At 44.1% G+C, this 19,950-nt stretch overlaps 1 protein-coding gene across 1 annotated transcript in view; it reads right to left on the reverse strand.

Annotated features, from left to right (window-relative positions):
* The window catches only part of LOC138521351 (E3 ubiquitin-protein ligase RNF113A-like), a 300,379-nt gene extending 282,469 nt beyond the window's left edge, over positions 1–17,910 (reverse strand). Inside the window, exons 1-2 of the mRNA XM_069634120.1 lie at positions 17,739–17,910; positions 2,494–2,582 (exon numbers count right to left, since the gene is read on the reverse strand). Coding sequence (XP_069490221.1) covers positions 2,494–2,582; positions 17,739–17,829 — 180 coding nt within the window. The 5' untranslated portion in view covers positions 17,830–17,910. The remainder of the gene's footprint in view (positions 1–2,493; positions 2,583–17,738) is intronic.
* Positions 17,911–19,950: the final 2,040 nt, after the last annotated feature.

The raw sequence follows: 19,950 nt of genomic DNA on the forward strand, positions 1-19,950 counted from the left end.
GACTGCTGGGCTGGTTGTAAGACCTGCAGTGGAATAATGGATTGCAAAATCCAGGGAGAAGGTGAAGAGGGAGAAGATGGCCAAGCATAAGGCAGAGATGGAAAAGGGCAGAGGCCCTGCCAAAGAAAATAAGGGGTCGGGCCCTGAAGAGTGAGCAGGGCACCGAGCCACTATATCCTTATGTGCAGACTAGTGAGCAGAGCAGATCATTGGTGTGGAAGGGTGAGCAGGTCATTATATTCCCGAGGAAAAGACAGAAAGCAACAAGGAGTAGGAGGGGATGAAAAGAGAAAGGATCAGTGAAATTATAAAAAAAAAGCGAAATAAATAAAACACCTGACACCTTATATAAAAAGGATAAACCTTAATATCCTCGGCTACATCATTTATTACAACTTTTGACATAGGGTAACTCATGACAAAATCCAAAATATACAAGTAACCAACAGTGCACAAGAGCATTTTCACGATTCCTTTTCCCACAATATATGCCAGTATACAAATGTGTATGATGGCTGTGCCCATGCATTTCAATGCTGGCTGAAGCAATATCTTCCAGCATTCCCACATGAGAACGTTTCCATGTTTGCTTTGCACTCAATGTTAGTAATGATAAAAAGATAAGAAATCATATCTATGGTGGCTCTGCCAATATATGCTAGTAGCTGGCTTTGACAGCAATAATGCAATGCCGCAATATGAAAATATGTCAGGCTGGCTTTACCAATAAAGACCATTCTTGCCACATAAGAACACTCATACTGGCTTTACCCTTGATGGCAGTAAGAAATGCAATTCCATGTCAGAAAATATACCCAGACTAGCACCACAAACGTAGGCCCGTCTTGCCACGCGATAACACTTATGTTTACTCTTGATGTCCATAAAACATGCCATGCCACTACAAGAAAATAGATCCAGACTGGCCCACCAATGTTTGCCAGTCTTGCCACATAATACCACTTATGTTTGCTTTAACCTTTTCACTCGCAATAACAAATTCAATGCCACAGTAAAAATATATGGACCAATTGGTGCTACCAAAGTAGGCCAGTCTATCCACATAATGACATATGTTTGATTTACTCTTGATGTTTTCCCATTAAAATATGCCATGTCAAAGTAAACATATATAGACAGACTGATGTCCTGGCTGGCTGCCACTGCACAACAATCCCCCACCCACCAACCTCTGTGCACAATCAGAAGGACGGCATAAACATATTCATTTATACTTTCATTAATTTCTCACATTCATACTTTCAATCATTTCTTGCACTCAGGCACACATACAACATACACCCTCGCATTCATTGGAGCACACTTGAAAATACAAAGCCTCACATGCACAGATCCAAATATAAATACTGTGACAAAGTCACAATGCCAGCATCACATCCAGTTTCCGGTCCACCGGGGAGTAGGAGGACCATCGCTGAACTAGTCGCAGAATGCCCCGAGAGAGGAACTAGTTAGAAATTACCATTTGAGCAATTGACTTTGGATTTTCAGCAGATTTCATTGCATTACATCAGTGCACTGCAGTCCTGCTTTAGAATTATATTAAGGTACTGTTTCTGTATCAATCCTGCTCTAGGAGTGTAATGAGATTATAGTGGTCTGGTAGAGTAAGTCAAAGTATATTTTGACTTTTGGTGGTCCTCTGGGCATAGTTCGGGAAGTATTTAAACCCTTTATTCCCCTCTAGGTTCTATATTCATATCACGTGTTAGCATTTTGGGTCTGGATTATGACTGTAAATGTATTTCCCTGCTGTCTACGGTTCCCTTTTTCTCAACATCTCTTATAGGCTTATAGGTACAGAATTTACCATGTAAAAGTCATATCTTTAGCTAAGGAGTGGGAAAATCCTACCTTTGGCCCCTTTCAGTTTTTATACAGACGCTTATTTTTCATTCACAATACTTCTTTGACCTACTAGCTACTATATTTGTAATTATAAATAAAAGCTCTATATTTTTCAGTATACCTGTGTAGCCTTTTGTAGTGTCTAGCTGTTCTTATGCACCAGCCCTCTTATATCCCTTTAGTGAAGCCTGACTAGACAGTTTGGTCTATCTTTTGGTTGGAACCCTCCCTTTTCCTTAGGATAGATGGTGTCACAACCTTCACATGAGGCTGTGAAAACAAATTCCCCTAACACATTTTAAACACAAGACTAATGAGGGATTGAGAGAATAAAACTTGAATGCAAGGGTTGAAAAAGCAGACTACTGTAAAGCTCTGCATGAAGGACAGTGCCAAACTGCCCAAATGGAAGAACTAAAGAAAAATTGAAAATCAACATACTACTGAGTCATGGGACAAAGAAGTGATCAGTGGAATGTGTAATGCTGTAAAGATGCACATTGCATAAAGTGAATAAGTTAACACTACATCTGTGTCTAAAGCCTGATTAACAGAGCATAGCCAAAACAGGAGAACTAATCTTACTTTGTGTTTTTTTTTTCCTTTTTAACAGAAGCACTTTACCTTCTGTATCATGGGGTTTGCTCCTCCCCGCTTCCTTTCTTTCCGCACCACTGCACTTGCATCTTCATCGCTGCTATTGCTGCTGCTCCCTGGAAGATCAGTAAAATAAAAAAAGAAGTGAGGCATTTAAATTAAATTTGAAAGAGAGAAGACTGCTAGACAATGCAAATAAAAGGGCAAATGCACTTCTGTGTTACATAAGACTTTGGAAGCAACCGAGTTCCAGTGTTAAACCAAATGAGTTAGTGGTGGCACACAATATACATAGTAAAGTGCGTATGCTAGAGCTGAAGGGAAATCACAAGGCAAGCATTGTTGAGAAAGAGCGACAGAAAGAAGACACTAGGGATAGAAGGATTTAAAACCTATTGTGGTGGTTGTGAAGTGAATAAGGAGCCATAGTGCCTTAAAAGGTCACAAGCATTACGCGTAGATGATTAACAATCTAATTATTTGAGGACTGTGCATGAAAAGCACAATGCCTGTTAAACAGGCCAAGAGCAAATTAATGAAGTGGATAATACCAGTGTGGGGAGAGGGGGCCGGGGGGAAATCTGAAAACATAAAAAAGAAAAGAAAAATCAAAAATGTTTGTACAGGAGCACGTGTGGCCACGGATGCCGAAAATAAGATCCCCTGGGCACGAAGACGAGTGACAAAAATAGAGACTAAGTACACAAGGACAGTTACACAGGAAATCTACCCCAGGAAATACATTTAACGAGATGAAATGCGCACAAGGAAGCAAAGCACACATGACCAATGGTTCAGAGAATGAGCAAAGCCTGGATGAAGTAAAAGAAGATAAAACCCCTGCACCATCCTAGAAACTGTTTTGAGACACTGGCACATTTACATCTGTACACTATCTGGTGCTGTGAATCTGGCGCCCATGGGCAAACGTGCGCATCCAGCATTGGAAAAATGCTAGGAACATCCAAGTGAGAAGGTATCAATTGCTCAGCTCAATGTCACACATTTTGTGCCAGAAACACCTACTGTGCTACTGAAAGGCAATATTTGTACTTATTCTAATAGCATGCATCAGACTTGACCAGAAGTACTGTGATGAAATCACATGCCTGGCTGCCTCTAGGGAACACTAATGTGGCCACTCTGGGGCCATGGTCTATCCCAAGAAATGGATATTGGGCCTGGAAGTTGTATGGGGTAGGTTTCATGGTGACTACTGTGGTGTGGTGCCAAACACATTGCAGGGCACAATCAAAGTGGTCCATCACCGGCACGGTGTTCTGGACTCTACCCACCCAACAGCCCAGTGAGCCAGATAAGTCTTGAGGCAGTAGTAACTACCCACACCTCTTGGAAAAGTTTGCACTGTAATATTGATAAACCCCCTTCACTACTGCAAGATCTTCAAAGCTGCCATGTGATGTGAACAGATTAAAAACTCACAAAAATACATAGACGTTTCTGCAGTTGATGCTGGTAGAAAGTGTTTTGTTACAGAGTTATTGTTAGATGGGTATATTTGTGTTGCACAATTTGGCTTGGCAGCAAAAACAAAATAGCTCCCGGTAGCTGTTGGTGTCAAGCCAACAAGGCTCTTATTGGCCGTGTGCAGGAGCTAAGTAGCTCCAGCTATTTCTAACCCTGCAACAACATTCCTCACCCAATTACAAGCCCCAGGTGCAGATCCTCTCTGGACGAGACATCCCAGGACAGTTGGGAACAGATCAAAAGCACACAGGAGGGATTGTTGGAGAAGGTTGTTGCATCTAGTGAGAGAGTGTAATGGAACAGCATGGTTTCCATCGCTGCTGGTACCCCAGTTCCCTTCAATACATGTTTTTGCCCATTCTAAAATGGTGGCCGTAGCTGCCAGTGACTTGCTTCGGGTTCTGGCACCATCGGCTCGGCAGCTTTATCTTCGTGCAGAAGGAAGACTGCGGTGCATCTTATTACCACAAGTCCAAGTTCCTTCCTAGATCAAAGATTCTCCTGCTAAATTTCTGAAAACTTTCCCGTTTTTGCTTTTCCCAGATTCCCTGCTTTCTGAATCCAAGCTCCATTCATGCTCCCTGTTGCTATTTTTCCTGCTTCTGGTTTTTCTCCACTTGTTTGGACAGTCGGGTTTGAAGTCTCCTTGCTTTCCTGGACATTCCCCATTTGAGTCTCCTGCACGCTTCTTCTGTAGTTGTACCGTGTGAACCCTCCTATTATTTTGTGGGCACATTTATTTTTTTATGGGCTTGGGTATGAGCCACTGAGTCATCGAAAAGACAGAGCCTATGAGCTGAAGGACAACAAAGTAACAATCAGCACAAGGGACATCCTGACAGATAGTGATGCAATATAATCTTTAGTGAGTTGTTCCTGTTTCACAACAGACTTTGCACACGAGGAACGAGGACAGGGGAAAGGGTTCGGGGACCCATGGGAAACCCACAATGCCTCTGAGAAGCGGTAGGTTTTCACCCCAACTTGAGTTTTGGTTATCGCCCCCCCCCCCAATCTTCGTCGAGATCTACAGATGAATAAAAATGTGTGAACCGACTTTCCAGAGTCAGTTTGTTGTGCATCCTACATAGGTCTCATGACAGTACGCAGGGTGCCAGGGATGCCTGTGTGCCATAGTCATAAGATATAAGTTTCTTCATGCAAGTGCAAAAAAGTCTGGGACTTCTTTATCTAGTGTTTGTGCCAGAGACTATTTGTGAAAGTGATCCCAGCTGATTAAGGACAGCTGTCCCAGCTTTTTACTGGACCTGTGGGCCAATCACTGTTCGATCTACTGCTTTTAATTGGGAGGATCTGGTGAAACTATTAACGCTTTCTGGTTTATCGATCTCTTTCATTATTCAAGAAGGGAGATCAAATGCACGGTATGGGCAGCGAGTGCCCATTCACTTCATTGCAAAGATCTGATGTTCAGTAAAGAACATACGTCTCTACTTCAAGTTATGAAGACTTGCAAGGCCTTGGTTCAGGACTCTGGACAACAGATAACTACTACCTTGGCTGCCTTGAATGCAAACTTGAGATTACTGATAGAACTGCAGTGAGTGACTCAGTATGGTGTAGCCCCCATATGATGGCAGTTACACACACAATGAAATACTCTGCAGCCAACACACATTATTTAGCTAGATTACAGTTTTTACTTCAACATGATGGATCAGAACTCCCAGGATAGGGCAGAAGGATGGTGCCAGCCTTTCATGTGGACCTTACTATTTAAGCCACGAGAAGCCCTTACATTAGCAGAGCTCTGGAACGAAATCTTAAACTTCATCATGGTACTTTTTTTGGTGCTACTCATCGTTTCAAACTCATTTTGGATCCCCTATTCCTCTGCAATTGTGCTGCTGCAAATACATTATGTTCTGATAAGCACACTGTCTTTTCCTCTTACTGTGCGTCTTAAGGAATTCAACTTTAATACCAGGTCTCAACCTTTTCACTAGCCAATGGTGAGTGATGACACTTGGCGTAACAGTGCGCATGTTGTGAACGAAGGTGGCAAATTCCTTTTTATGCCTAGCCAGTAACCTCCAAATTGACATGTGTACCTCCGATCCCAATTATCCTCAGTAAAATAAATGTTTGGTGCATTGCACTAGCAATTTAAAGCCCAACATTCATTATGTGGGTGGGGGGGGGTAGTATGAGAGTGCGAGTAGGGTTGTACTTAGGCTAATAAATACATGCCAGCCCAGTGATATGAATGAATGAGGACACATCCAAGCACAAAGTCAGTGATGGATTGAGCAGGATGTTGCATGTTTTTTTTTTTCACTCTCAGGCCTGCGTGAAGGGAACAAGTTACATTTTGTGTAAACACATTAAGTAAGGGGTCCCATATTTTGCCTGAAAAATCTGGGACACCACCAGTCATGGACAGCAGCAAGTAAGCACAACCCTTCTAATCATCAGTCAAGGAGTTCACTGCAACACTGTTTTTTTTAAGAAATGGGGAGAAATAACATCACATATTCCAAGAATTTCCATTAATTAAAGTATTTATATTAGAGTCCTAAAAGGAGATATTGTGAACTCTTTTTCCAAGGTTGGAACGAGCCTTTGGAATAAAAGCAAATATGGGAGCAGTGAGTCTTTAGGAAGAAGACACTGGGCGAACAGGGTAAATCACGAACTGGAAAGAAGTCAGGCATACAGGCCAAAATCAAAGAAGAAGGTAGGGCAAGACAGGACACCAACAATGAGAGCAGGAACAAGTCAGTCAAACACACTTTATTCGGCATAACATCTTTAAGTAAAACACAAACATGTAAAATACATCTTAAAACATCCCAATACAAAAATCCAAGGCATAAATAATCTAAACAATAATCCAGAATACATTAAGCATATATATTTTCAAAGTTAAAGCTATATAAAAAGCCAGATCACAATTGTTGGGTGCGAGCCAGGAAATAATAACCCCAGTTGATGGCTTAGTCATACAATAACTGACAGGTATTATTGTCTAAATTAGAGGAAACATCTCTATGTTTGATGGTTCCAAGATCACTCCTGCAAGCAGAGCCATACACGCAGCCTTGCTATTTTATACCCGAGGCACTCTCCCAATCTCATCGGCTCTGCTGCGATTAGCCTAACATTTGTGTCGACTATGGCTATGCGCATGTGACTCTTCAAAATTGCCACATTTTAGACCAATGCCTTCGACGAATGTTACCTCAAGTTAACAGACCAGGTTTCAAACAAGACTTAACAAGGTTAACAATGACAGGTATGGATATAACATTTCGTCAATGTATTATTTGAATTCCCATAGTGGCATTTTTTCAAGGTCTTCTGGAACCACGCTCTATGCGTATACCTTTCGGTTGCAAAGATAACATGAGGTCGCATTTGACTGTCTTAAAAACATAATTGCTTCATCTACATGACGAATCCCCATTTCCTTCAATACAGGTTTCAAATAAAAGCACCTCAAATTCATTGTATTGGCGCAGATCAGCATATAGTGAGTGATGGTTTCATTGCCTGACCTCTTAAACAATACACAATGTTCACTCGGTCCCTTGCTTCCCCAAGTCCATATTTGGTTGAACCTTACTGTATGAGGTTAATAGCCATTAAATTCTCATACTACACCACATTGTATCAAAAAATAGTATTTTATTTTTCATATTTCAACAGTAAAAAACTTTTTTCTTTTATCTTTTCTTCTTCAGTTCCAATTGTTTAATCTTTTTTAAAAAGAAGTATTTCTGATAGTATGCAAATCACAATATCTGCACCATTACCATGCAATATCGTTGTGTACATTTAATCTCATGTAACAGTTGACCATTTAACAATTAACAAAAATTCATCTCTTAACCTGGATCTACAAGTTGCTCACCCCTATCGTCGAGACAAGCAACCCAGTCCGTAAAACCCTTTCACTTATTCTTCCTAAAAATCATGCTTACTTTCATACCACATCCATACCATACCCGACATGTTTCATTCCTTACACACTTACACACTATTGATAAGGAAATTCTTCAGGGGTAAAATTTACACAACATTCAATTAAATGCACAATCGTATCAGTCTTCTTGTAGACTTAATTTCTTGCGGGATCAGCTTTCAATGAGATCCCATCGCACTTTTCTTTAGGGTCCAACCTTCAAAACGAATACACTGTGGGAAGCAAGTGTGGGATAATCGAAATTTAGTATTCGAGATAATATCCCGGTCGACATTTATATTATGCACAACCTGCTATGTGTCAATCATCAGCGGAAGGGTGTCATTACTTAGACCATCACCTTCTTTACATCTGTTATATCTTCACACCTCCACCCCTATCTGCAACTAGGTCCTTCAAGACCACACCCATGCTGTTATCACTTCAGGTCTAATCTTTAACTACGACACTGAGTATTTCACAACTTTATAATCAATTAACCCAATCATGGGGTACAGTTAAGTTGTCCAAGTATGTCTATGAATTTGCTTTACCTTCTACAGGCTGACTTCTTCTTATGTGTCTTCTTGGGGGGTCCCCCTCGATTTACAATCCTCTTCCTAGTTAAAGTCTGTCTGATGTTGGGGTGTGCTTGGCTCTCAACTGGATACCACTATCTGCGATCACTTGGAGGCATTCCTATTTAAGACAAAGTCACAGGTGAACCAATTGGCGTAGCCTGGCTTGATGTTTATTCTATTTGTCAGTTCATCTTGCTCAAAACTACCCTGCATATCTTTATACTGACCTAGCGTGATTACTTTGTGGATTCCTGTTCTATTTAATAGTTGACTTTATCCCGTGCCGCTCCTCATTTAGATAAGTCTTCTAAATTTTCTCACGTGGGATGGGACGACTCTATATATCGTTTTCTAGAATGGAGAGAGGCACATCAGGTACTCGGTCGTGATTCTTCTTCGTACCGCTGTTCATTTAAAATTAGAGTGGGGATATCGCCAAAAGGCTTTATGCTCTTACCTTTAACGAGCTTGCCTTTGCCGCCTTGTACGGGGTTACAGCCGCTGCTCACATGTGGCTCTCCTCTCTCTCAAGTCACACTCCTATCTCCGCCTGTTGTCCGTTTCTACCTGTTCTCATTACGTTCTCTCGCTTTTTATTGGATTTCGCCCCCCACATGACCAATCAGTCACGTGATCGGGAGGCAGCACCTTAATGGTCTCTTTCTCTTTAAAGACTATGTCATAACCTATCTTGCCTTCGGCCCCCACTTAGCCCAGCAAAATGTGGTCGCTACATCATCCCACCGCACGGGAAAACCTCATGGTTTCTATTGAAGTCGGCAGCCAAAACTCCATCGGCATTGGCTAACACATATTTCCCGCTACGTAAGTATCGTTGGTTTAGTTTTTAATGTCCAAACATCCTACGCCGCTCATAACGTTCGCTTAACATCGTTTCAACTCGATGGTTAATGTCATTTGTTATTTGACTGGCGGGTCACCAACACCGTGCCATGGCATTTCCCCACATTGTAGTCGTGATCGTAAGATATTCACGGGGGTATGTGCACGACAAACAACCAGTACTGATATTCCTGATTGAGTCATTTGAATATGGATGGGGGACCCATGGGAGTGGATTTTAGGGTTCCCTTACAAAACTGGCTATACCACATTGACTGTTTCCTACTTCCTGTTGGACCTTACTCTTGGTCGTTTTTTCTTCACAGTCATCCTAGAGAGGTTGTACATAAAACAGCACAGGCCAGAGTTGATTTTATTTATTCACTCTTCGTTCAGTCCCAATTCTGTACTTTTTGTGAGAAAAATTAATTCTTTTTCTTTCTGTGCTAACTTTCTCCTGTCAAGGTTCAAATCGTTCGTCGGTCTAACCACATAGACCACAGACCATCTTAGTTCCTCTACTTTGTTTATCATTTCAATGAAATGTCCCACAAGGGGAGCCGAATGGACTATTTCTTATGCAGCTTTTATGCTCTGTGATACGGATTTTAATTTTTCTTTCCGTCTTCCCTATATATATCTTATTACAGGGGCACCAGATGACATATACAACAAACACCGAGTTGCAATTAGTCAGAACTTTCTGCTTCCAAGGGTTCTTTAGACCTAGATCGATTTCCATGTTTTTTTTTGTCTGTTGGCAACAGGTACACGATCCACATGGGTAATGCCCTTCTGGGGCTCGCATCCCCCAGGTCTCCGTTAGTGTCATTTGTGGTTTGATCTGTTTAGTAATATCATTCCGCATAACCTGATCTTTTATAGATCTACTTCGTCGGAATGCCATCAACGGTCTCTGCAGAGGTACTTCGCCTTTCTCAAGAATCCCCCAATTATGGTGGATTATTTTTTGAATTCTTTTAGATAGATTACTAAACGTGTTGACAAACACTAAGTTGTCTTTATTTTTCTCTCTTGGGTTTTGCTCGAGAATGGCTTCTCTGTTATTATCTGCCCTCTTCATTGCTTTTTTTGTCAATTTAGCCGCGTAGCCTCTTTCGTGTAGGTTCGACCTCAATTTTTGTGTTCCTTCTCTATAATCTGCACTACTAGTGCTGTTCTTTTTTAGTCGAATGAACTGACCAAAGGGCAGGTTGTCATGCGTGTGCCTCGGATGGAAACTTATATAGTGCAACAAAGTATTGCGATCCGTGAATTTTTTATATGGTTTCACAAAGAGTTCTCTCCTTGCTGGATCCACCTTGATGGTAATATCCAGATAGTTAATCTCTACCTTGCTTGTGCTTTCCGTGAATCTTAAATGTTGGTTTTGATGGTTAATCCAATCGAAGAAACTGGTTGCCTCGTCTTCATCATTTTTTCAAGGTCTTCTGGAGCCACGCTCTATGCGTATACCTTTCGGTTGCAAAGATAACATGAGGTCGCATTTGACTGTCTTAAAAACATAATTGCTTCATCTACATGACGAATCCCCATTTCCTTCAATACAGGTTTCAAATAAAAGCACCTCAAATTCATTGTATTGGAGCAGATCAGCATATAGTGAGTGATGGTTTCATTGCCTGACCTACACATGGGACACAGACCCGAGCCCTTATCAATCCAACATTGTGTGAAAAAAAAGTGGTTTGCAAGATCCCCAGTCTCAAGCAGACATACAATGATCGTATGTATGGAGAAGTTATTAAATCAAGGTGGATATAATTACCAACCGTCTTCTGCAAAGATAGATATTCTGGTCCTTGCTTAAGAGATGCAGCCTTGCACTCAAGCCTTTCCCTGGCTTTTATTGTTACCACTTCTTTCAGGCTAGGTACAGTTACACCTGGTCGGACTGTCGGATGTTCCCATAGAGCAATGGCTCCGAATTCACAAAGAACAGACTGTGTATGTGCGACCCACTTAATGCTTTTGCCACCATTTAATGACAGCAGATGCTTTATGGCATCTCGATAAATCTCCAGACACTCAGTTTTCCAAAGTCGTTCCCAGTATACGGCCGATTTGGATGCATCCTGGTCACTGAACGTGGTGATGTTAAGCTCTAACTGTACTAATAAGGAAGGGGCGCTATTGGGAAGAACTTGTTTTCTCATAAATGCATGATCTATGGTGGCCAGTTCCCCTGTACTGGCATAGCCCCAGAGCTCAGAGTCGTAGGTAGCTGCTGGTAAGATCATTTATTGTATTTGTCCAAAGCGGGGGATATTGCAACACTAACACGTCTGGTAAAGAAAGATTGAATGGCCTGCTGTGTTTCTCCAAATTGTTTCCCGCCTTGAGCACATGCTGACACCACCCACCCGATTCGTGAAATTTGCCACCCAAATAATCAGTGTCTGACCTGCTCCAATTTAGCCGCATTTACTTTTATCTGTATTTGACAAATTGCAGCTCGAAGTCCATAACTTTAGTTTTATCTGCATTTAGGTCAAGATATAATTACTTACATATGGACATAAAAATGTGTAGTGACTTTTCAGAGCCTGTGGGACTGGTTGTCAGGATAACTGCATCATCAGTATACATTACCTCGAAGGAGTTTGGATAGTCCCAAGTGTCAAGTACCCTGTTCACTAAATAGGGTATCCTCTTGGACCGTGCCCAAGAGGGTTCTCCGAATCCATCTAAACAGTGCATATAAGGAAAAAAAGAAAGAAGAGTGGCATCTGCTGGAAATCAAAGTAATATAGAGAATGTGATTGCAACCATAAGCAATGTTACACCAAACAAAACCCTGGATGGCAATCTTACCACCACCATACGCTTTGGGCTGAATGCCAGAAATGGGCAACGTGTGGCTATTGTCACCCCAGATTTCCCTATATTTCTCTTCTGAAATGATGGTGTAAGGTGACCCCAAATCCGCAAATGCTTTAACAGCACACCCTGCTACCACAATTTCAACCTCGGGAGGAACATATTCCCCTCTCCATCTGCACCTACGATGTGAACAATCTTGTTGGACCATTCGGGTTTCTTCTCCACCACACACTTAACACTTGTCTTAGCCTCCGGCACACTGTTAGATTTACATAATCTAGGGAAATGCCCCATTCTTCCGCACTTCCTGCACTTCACTCTCATGGAAGGACACTACTTGGGATTAAGCACATGCTTCTTGAACCCACATCTAGGACAATGCCCCTTACGCATCACCTGTTGGGGAACGTGGCTACTTCCCCCGGCCTATTGTACCGTTTAACTGCACACACTTTTGATTCCTCCATGACAGTCTCTTTATCACTTCCACTGTCATTCACCACTTGCACTCTCCTTTCCATTTTTAGCATTCACTTACTTTAAGCACCTACTTGTTAACTCCATCCCTTTGGCAATGGGCAATGCCTCCTGTAAAGGGGGGGGGTCCTTCGCCTGCCACAGCCGTTTCTGAACCTTAGGATGCCTCATTAACTGATTCCAGATGTACTCATTTGCCCGCCCTGTAAATGTGCATAATGCCAACAGTCCTCTCAGATCAGCCACAAATTAATCCACTGTTTCCCCAATCTTTTGCTACCTTGAGAAGAATGTAGATCGCTCCAACACAACATTTACTTGTTTACCCTACTGATCCTCTAGCATCCTCATCGCTTTACCATACAACCCATCGCCATACCTTCTGCCACCATCTTCGCCATCAACCCCTTGTAGATCTGGTATATTTTTTTATCACCCTGACCGCTTCTTCGCCCACACAACACACAAGAGTTGAAAACTTCCTTTCATCATTTGAATCTCTCAAAGCCTGATACCACAAAATAGATCTTTACAGTCCTCCCACAGGACTGGCATCTCACCAGGGGTAGCCAAAAACATGGGGGTGGGGGGCAAGTCATAATTCTGCATGGCAATATCTGATAGTCTTAACAAATACACACAAATGTGAAAAGGAATAATTACCACACCCAAGCAGGGCAACACCTCACTCTTCCCCAGCCTCCACCACCTCTGGCAATGTTACAGCATGAGCGACCTCCCACTGCCACAACAATGTCCCAAGCAGGATGAAACACAAATTGCCAACAGGAAAGAGGAATCAAACAAAATATATGCATGTTCCTAGACACTAGTCTAAAAGTACCTGGCAAGACGATTTCCCACTGCTCCTTAAACAGTTTATGGAAGGACAAATTCCCACTCCCAGGAGACCTGTGAACTGTCTGTATAGATTCCTTAGTAGATGCAGCCGGCAAGAGCCTGATCTTGAGATAGCACAGCAAAACTCAAGAACATGACAACCTGCGCAGGGTTTGCATGGCACTGGAGGCAGCCCGGTGACCCTCAATAAAGACAAATGAGAGTTTAAGAAACGGACGCTAATGTTTTTGGTCACATATTCTGTGATCAGGGTACACGATCGTACCCAGACAAAGTGGCAGCAATAAAAGAGGCCCCCAGTCCAACAAATGTGTCCGACATACAATCATTCATGGGGCTTGCAAGTTACTGCTCCATTTACCTAGAGAACTATGCCACAGTGAGTGCACCACTCCGACAGCTTACTAGAGACAACCAGGAGTGTGTCTTGTCCCCAGAGTGCAAAGCCAGTTTTGAGACTATTCAAGCTAACTTTGCATCTGCCAATGATATGGCATACTTCAGCTCGTCTAAAGAAACGTAGGCGACTGTCGACTGCATCCAATGGGCCAGGGGGAGCAGTGTTGGCCCAATATGACAAGACCCCACACATGAAAAAGGTTGCATCATAAGCCAGCTGCAGACATCGACCACAGAACGGAAGTACTTGCAGGCTGAGGAGGCAGTCGTCTGGGCCTTCAAGCACTTACATCTCTTCCGTTTCGGGAAAGCTTGCACAGTTGGCACGGACCACCGGGCCCTTCTCACCATCTACAGGAATCCGAAGGGCCGGATGCCGCCATGCATTGAGAGGTGAGGTTTGCAGCTACAGGGCTATAAGTTCACCATATGCCACAGGCCCGGGAAGGATAAGAACCCAACTGACTATCTCGTCATACGGTTGAGTCCCAACAACCAAGACAGTCCATTGCTGATGCCTACGTGAATTGTGTCATTCACCAGATTAAGCCGTTCCCCGTGGCGTGGAAGACGCTCCAGCAAGAAATCACCAGCTGACGCAGCCCTTGACGTCGTGGCGCAGTGCATCACCCAAGGGAAGATGAAGCATGCAAAGGACTGGGCCAAACATCTTGATGCCGCTTCTCAACAGGATGTCAGAAACATGGTGCTGGTGCAGGAGGAACTTACCGTCACTTAAGAGCACATCATCATGAAAGGGTGCAAGATTGTGCTCCCTAAGTCACTACGACAGCAGGTTGTGGATCGGGCGCATGAGAGGCATCCCGGGTTGGTGTCCACAAAGAAGTTGCTCTGGCAAAAAAATTGGTTACCAGGCCTGGACAAGCCGGTCGAAGAAACCCTAAAGAAACTTGTCATGTGCTGAGTGGTCACACCAGCTCCATGACCAAACCCCCTGCAAATGTCCCCACTCCCGGAAGGAGTCTGGGAGGAGCTGGCCATAGACTGGTTCAGCCTACTCAGAGATGGTATATATGCTCTGGTGGTGATGGATGAATATTCTACATTACCGGAGGTGCAATTTGGTCCATCCACGGCCGTGGCAGCCGTCATACCAGCTCTAGATCGCATCTTGACTACCTACGGTATTCCGAAAGTAATCAAGGCGGATAATGGGCCACCATTCATCAGCTTCAACTTTGCCAACTTCGCCCAGTACATGGGGTTCAAGCACCGGAAAAAGAATCACACCCATGTGGCCCCAGGCATATGGCATGGTCGAGCGTTTCATGTGTAATATCAAAAGAGCACTACAAGTGGCGCATGGGTCTCACAAGCCTTTAGAACAGACTCTATACCAACTTCTAAGGGACAATCGCCACACGCCTCACAGGCAACTGCCCTGCAAAACACATGTTCGACCGGAGGCTGAGGAATAGGCTACCGCAGGGCCCCCTTACCGACAAGCCTGTGCCCTCTGACCAGGAGATTTGTGAAAAGGACTTGAAACACAAAATGAAGACGAAGGCGACAGCAGAAACGAGAAGGGGTGATCGCGAGAGTACATTTGAGGTAGGAGACAGAGTGGCGATCTGTCAGACAACAACAGAAGGGTGACCCAAGAATTTGCACCCGAGCCTCTCACCATTTCACGGGTGAAAGGGACCAAATCACACGAAACGTCTCCCATTTTAGGGAATTCTGAGGAGTCGTGGAAGGGAGCGACAAAGAGTAGGAAGAGTGCGCAGATTTCTGGTCCGAGGGGAAGTCGGATGACTCATACTTGGGAGATGGGGAGGCGTTGGAGGAAGACTGGGCGGATAAGGGGAGGCGTTGGAGGAAGACTGGGTGGAGGAGAGCAACTGCCCCCTCCCTCGAGACGCAACCCAACTCTCCCCCCCCACAACCCCCTCGAGCGGGACACGCAGTCAGGGCCAAAACCAAACCCATAACATTTATTGAAGAAATGGGATAATATGTTTTGACTGTTTAAGGGGGAAGGTGTCATGTTGTGGACACTCCTCAGTATGTAGGGGGTGGGGGAGTAGGAAGGGAAGTGACGTTGTGGCAGGAAGCCTTGATGGTCGAGAGAGAACTCTATCTTGCTGACAGTTTTGATCTGTAAGTGGGGGATGTTGGATACCGAGGCTGTGCCCATACCTGCCTAACCTCCGGGTTTATCCCGCAGACTCAGGGTTTTCACGCTCTTCTCTGGGGAAGAGCGTGGAGTCTCTGGGTTTTCCGCCGCAGACCCAGTGTTTACACATCTGCAGGCATTTCGCGTTCATTGTCAGCTTGGGGTCCTGTGATTAAAAGTTGCCAGACACAATGCCCTGTGTTTATCTGTCCATTCACATGGAAAAAGGGTGCCCGCGACGGACACAGCAAAGAGACTGAGACGAGACCCCATGCAGTTAACTAATCTATCCAGCTTGAACCACATCCAGTAAAAGGACTCAACGGACCATAAAGAAAAACAGCGCCTTGAAATTAAAAGTGAAATGCTGCAAGTGCACGGACAAACAGCGCATACCCATTAAAAAAATATATATATATTGGTCATTATACATGCCAAATATACAAATATAATTCACTTCAGGGAGACACATTTAAGACCCAGGGAGGCCTTTTGCAGCTTCTATTCGCTTTACACCAGTCTGTTTGCCTCAGCAGTCATAGTGGTTCCAAAAATGTAACAAACTACGGCTGTACCTTAACAATATATAGATATGCCTTGGAGAGCAAATGCCTGGGCCCCACCTTGGGAGGTTCCCACACATGGCTGCCTGTTTCAAATAAGTCAGTGCTGTTGATGTGCTGCTCCTGCTTGCAACATGTGCGATTGTCTTGTGTTCCGCTTTTGCGTGTGTGGAGTAGTGTAAGGTTTGCAAATGCAAAAGGGCACTCCAAAAATTGTAAATGCGTTATTTGAGGTCACAGTTCAATTTAGTGCAGTTTTGTGCACATAGCCGATCACACAATCAATATAGTTTAAGGAACTGAAAGCATGAATTTATTGCAACATAGGCAAATAACTTTCTTTTGGGGAGGCAGCTCTGTGGTGCATAGATTATAATAGAAATAGGGTTTCTAATACTGCAAACATGTTATGGCAGCTACAACCACTGAGTTTACTTTTTTGACATGTGGGTGGAGCCTTGTACAACTGGGCGGAGTCGCGTGTGTATGGGCGGGGCTTAAATCTCAGGGTTTTTGATGTTCAAATGTAGGCAGGTATGGCTTTGCCTCATTACCCCCATTCCTCTAGTTAAGAGTGTAATTGCAGTTTGAAATGCTTCTTGATCTGTGTTCTTGTCACAGTAGAGATGGTTTCACAGGGTCAGTGCTGTGAGGGGCCATGGGTAGATGGTACGGGAAGTAGGTTAAATAAAGTTTGGTGTTGAAGCTGGCCGCTTTGTGTAGACCTCTGCCATTTGATGTGCTAGTGCTGGCGTGTGAGAGAGCATGTATGCCTGCGTTCCCCTAGCTGGGGCCTGACATCAAATAATATGTAATTCCTCAATTAATTTCCTTCTGCCTACAACTCATTATTTAAAAATCATACTGAATAGAACATTAAAAAATGAGCTTGGAGTACAAACGTGGAGACTTCCGAGTTATCATTGTATATAAAAAAAAAGAGTAGGATTTGGTAATAACATTTGTAGCTATGGGGCACTTAAAGAGCAGTGACACATTGCCTGACCATGTAGGCTTGGTAAGCATGCTAATCCTTCACCTCAGGCGTGAAGATGTACTTAAATTCCAATAAGGCGTAACAAACTCAGCTGTTCCAGTCTCTTTGGCCCTATTCACGTTCGCCTAGCCTTCTCCCCCATGCCCTCGAGTCTCACCCTCACGCTCCCTCGCACTCCGTTTCCTTCCAGCAAATTTCTTATTGCTTTTCTTAAACGTAAAGTTGCCAACAGGCTTCTCTTCCGCCATCTTCTATACACGTGACCACACCTCCAATCACCAAAGACGACTGAAGCGCACACAACAACAGAGCAGAGACCCAAAAGAAACAAGCAAGAATTCCAGTGAAAAACAGTCTCGGGGATGTTCCGCCCACATAGCAATGACGACAGCACGCAAAAGAGAATGCACAGACGGAGATTATAAAGCTTGAACTAAAGATGTTGCTAAACGCAAAAGAATGTGGCGTTCTTACTTATTGCCAAGGCCGTTTCTGTACAGTACCCGACGTACTCTCGTCCTTGTCCCAGTTCGTGTCAATGCAGTCGCCTTTTTCACCTTTTTTTAATACAACTTTTTTGTAGCACCCACCCCCATCCCAACCCCCGCATAGTTGCCAACATGACGCATTCAAATCTGTAGGTGCTTATGCAGTACTGTTTTTTTTCTTTGCATTCTGGGACTTGTAGTCCAAGTTTTCTAATTGGAAAAATTGAACTACATATCCCAGAATGCCAAAAAAGAACCAAGACTGCATACGCGCCTACAGATTGCAATGGATCATATTGGCAACTATTAGTCACTGGAGGGTACAGAATGGCCTCTACTATTCAGGTAGTCATGTTTGTTTTTCTGCCCTCTGGGCAACTATTCAGAGGAATTCTTCCAGCCTTATCTTACTCTACACTTGTTTTGTTGATTGGAGCAGCACCAGAGCAGCACCAGTTCCTGGCTGGCTTGGGCAGTGTAGTTCACCTGAATGCACAGATGAGCAGGAGAGAGGTTGTGCTTGTGCTTGTTACGGGACAACACATTTCCCCCTTTAAGACTGCACAGTGGTCCCCATAGGCAGCTCACATGTGAAGGAACACGTGGGTGACAGGAGGGGAAAAGTAAGAGGGTGTCAGTTTCTGCATAGCCTGTAGACTGCAGGTCTCACAAATATAGTGCTAAGTCATATCCTAAATCCATCCTGTGTTCACATGTTTTTTGCATCCTGTACTCATTGCATCCTTTCCAAAGGTAACAGTGCTGAATGTGAGAAACCAGGCAGTGTCTCACCCACTAGTCCTCTGAAGTCTGTCATCCTGGTGGCCAGAACACGGCCATCGCTTTTGGATCCAGTTCCTGGGGGTGGACCAGTGCAGGAGGATCACCTGGGTGAGGGGTCTTTGGTGAGTGGGAGTGGAACACCGGATGGTGAGACGCGATGTCCCTTTCCTTTTAACACCTTTACCCCATCCTATCAGGTAGGATATTTAGGAACTCTACCCCTCGCCCCCTCTTTCAACACAAACACTTTCTCACAGACTGCCCGCTAGGAGAGAAAACAGACAAACACCCGTGCAGTATACCTGACGTGTCCCAATACAATGGTCAGGGTAGGTCAGGCAATTACTGACCATCTCACAAACCTGACTTCCATTACACTTCCCCACACAGATAAAATGCAGAGCACAAGAGCACACTCTGAGCAAGGCAAATCACACAAGGAAACAGCAGTTTCGAGACGGCAGCTGAGCAAGAGAGGAAAGATGGCAAAGCCGAAAGTGATCGCAAGGAGGGAAATTCCTTTGACCTTTTCGACAAGGAACCGTTTCTTTCCAGAGATGTCGAGAATAGAAAGCGTAAGACCAGGAAACCAGGGTGAAGAATCCTGCATTGTGTGCTGGAGATACCCGGTGCCTGCCCGTGTCAATAATGAAGGCTGGGAGAATCACCAGCCACCATGGTACCGTCCTTGGCTCCAAGAACAAAGATGCTTCAGTGAAATCAACACAGCCGGTGAGATGGGGAGACTGTAGCATTCGTGCTACACGGGAAGACACCTGCCTGGCCGTATCATGGGTCCCTGTATGGCTCCCGTGCTAGTGGAGCGAGCACAAGTTCCGAGCTCGAGGGCTGGAACTGGAACGCAAGTTGAAGCACAACATTTCCCAGCCGCGGCGGTGATGGGCGGACTCCCTCCTCTTTTCCCAATATATATATATTATACTTGTTAACCTTAAATAAACACCTCAGCTTTATTTTCTTAATCAACCCTGCATCGGAGTATCTTTCCGGGCCCTGATACTACAACTGTCGATGAGGATACTCTCACCTTCGTGCCGCTGGCTGCTGCGTCGCCTCATCTCGAGCCGCTCCGCTCAT

The sequence above is a fragment of the Ambystoma mexicanum genome, chromosome 13 (assembly GCF_040938575.1).
Source record: "Ambystoma mexicanum isolate Mex_15411 chromosome 13, UKY_AmexF1_1, whole genome shotgun sequence".
NCBI classification, from domain to species: domain Eukaryota; kingdom Metazoa; phylum Chordata; class Amphibia; order Caudata; family Ambystomatidae; genus Ambystoma; species Ambystoma mexicanum.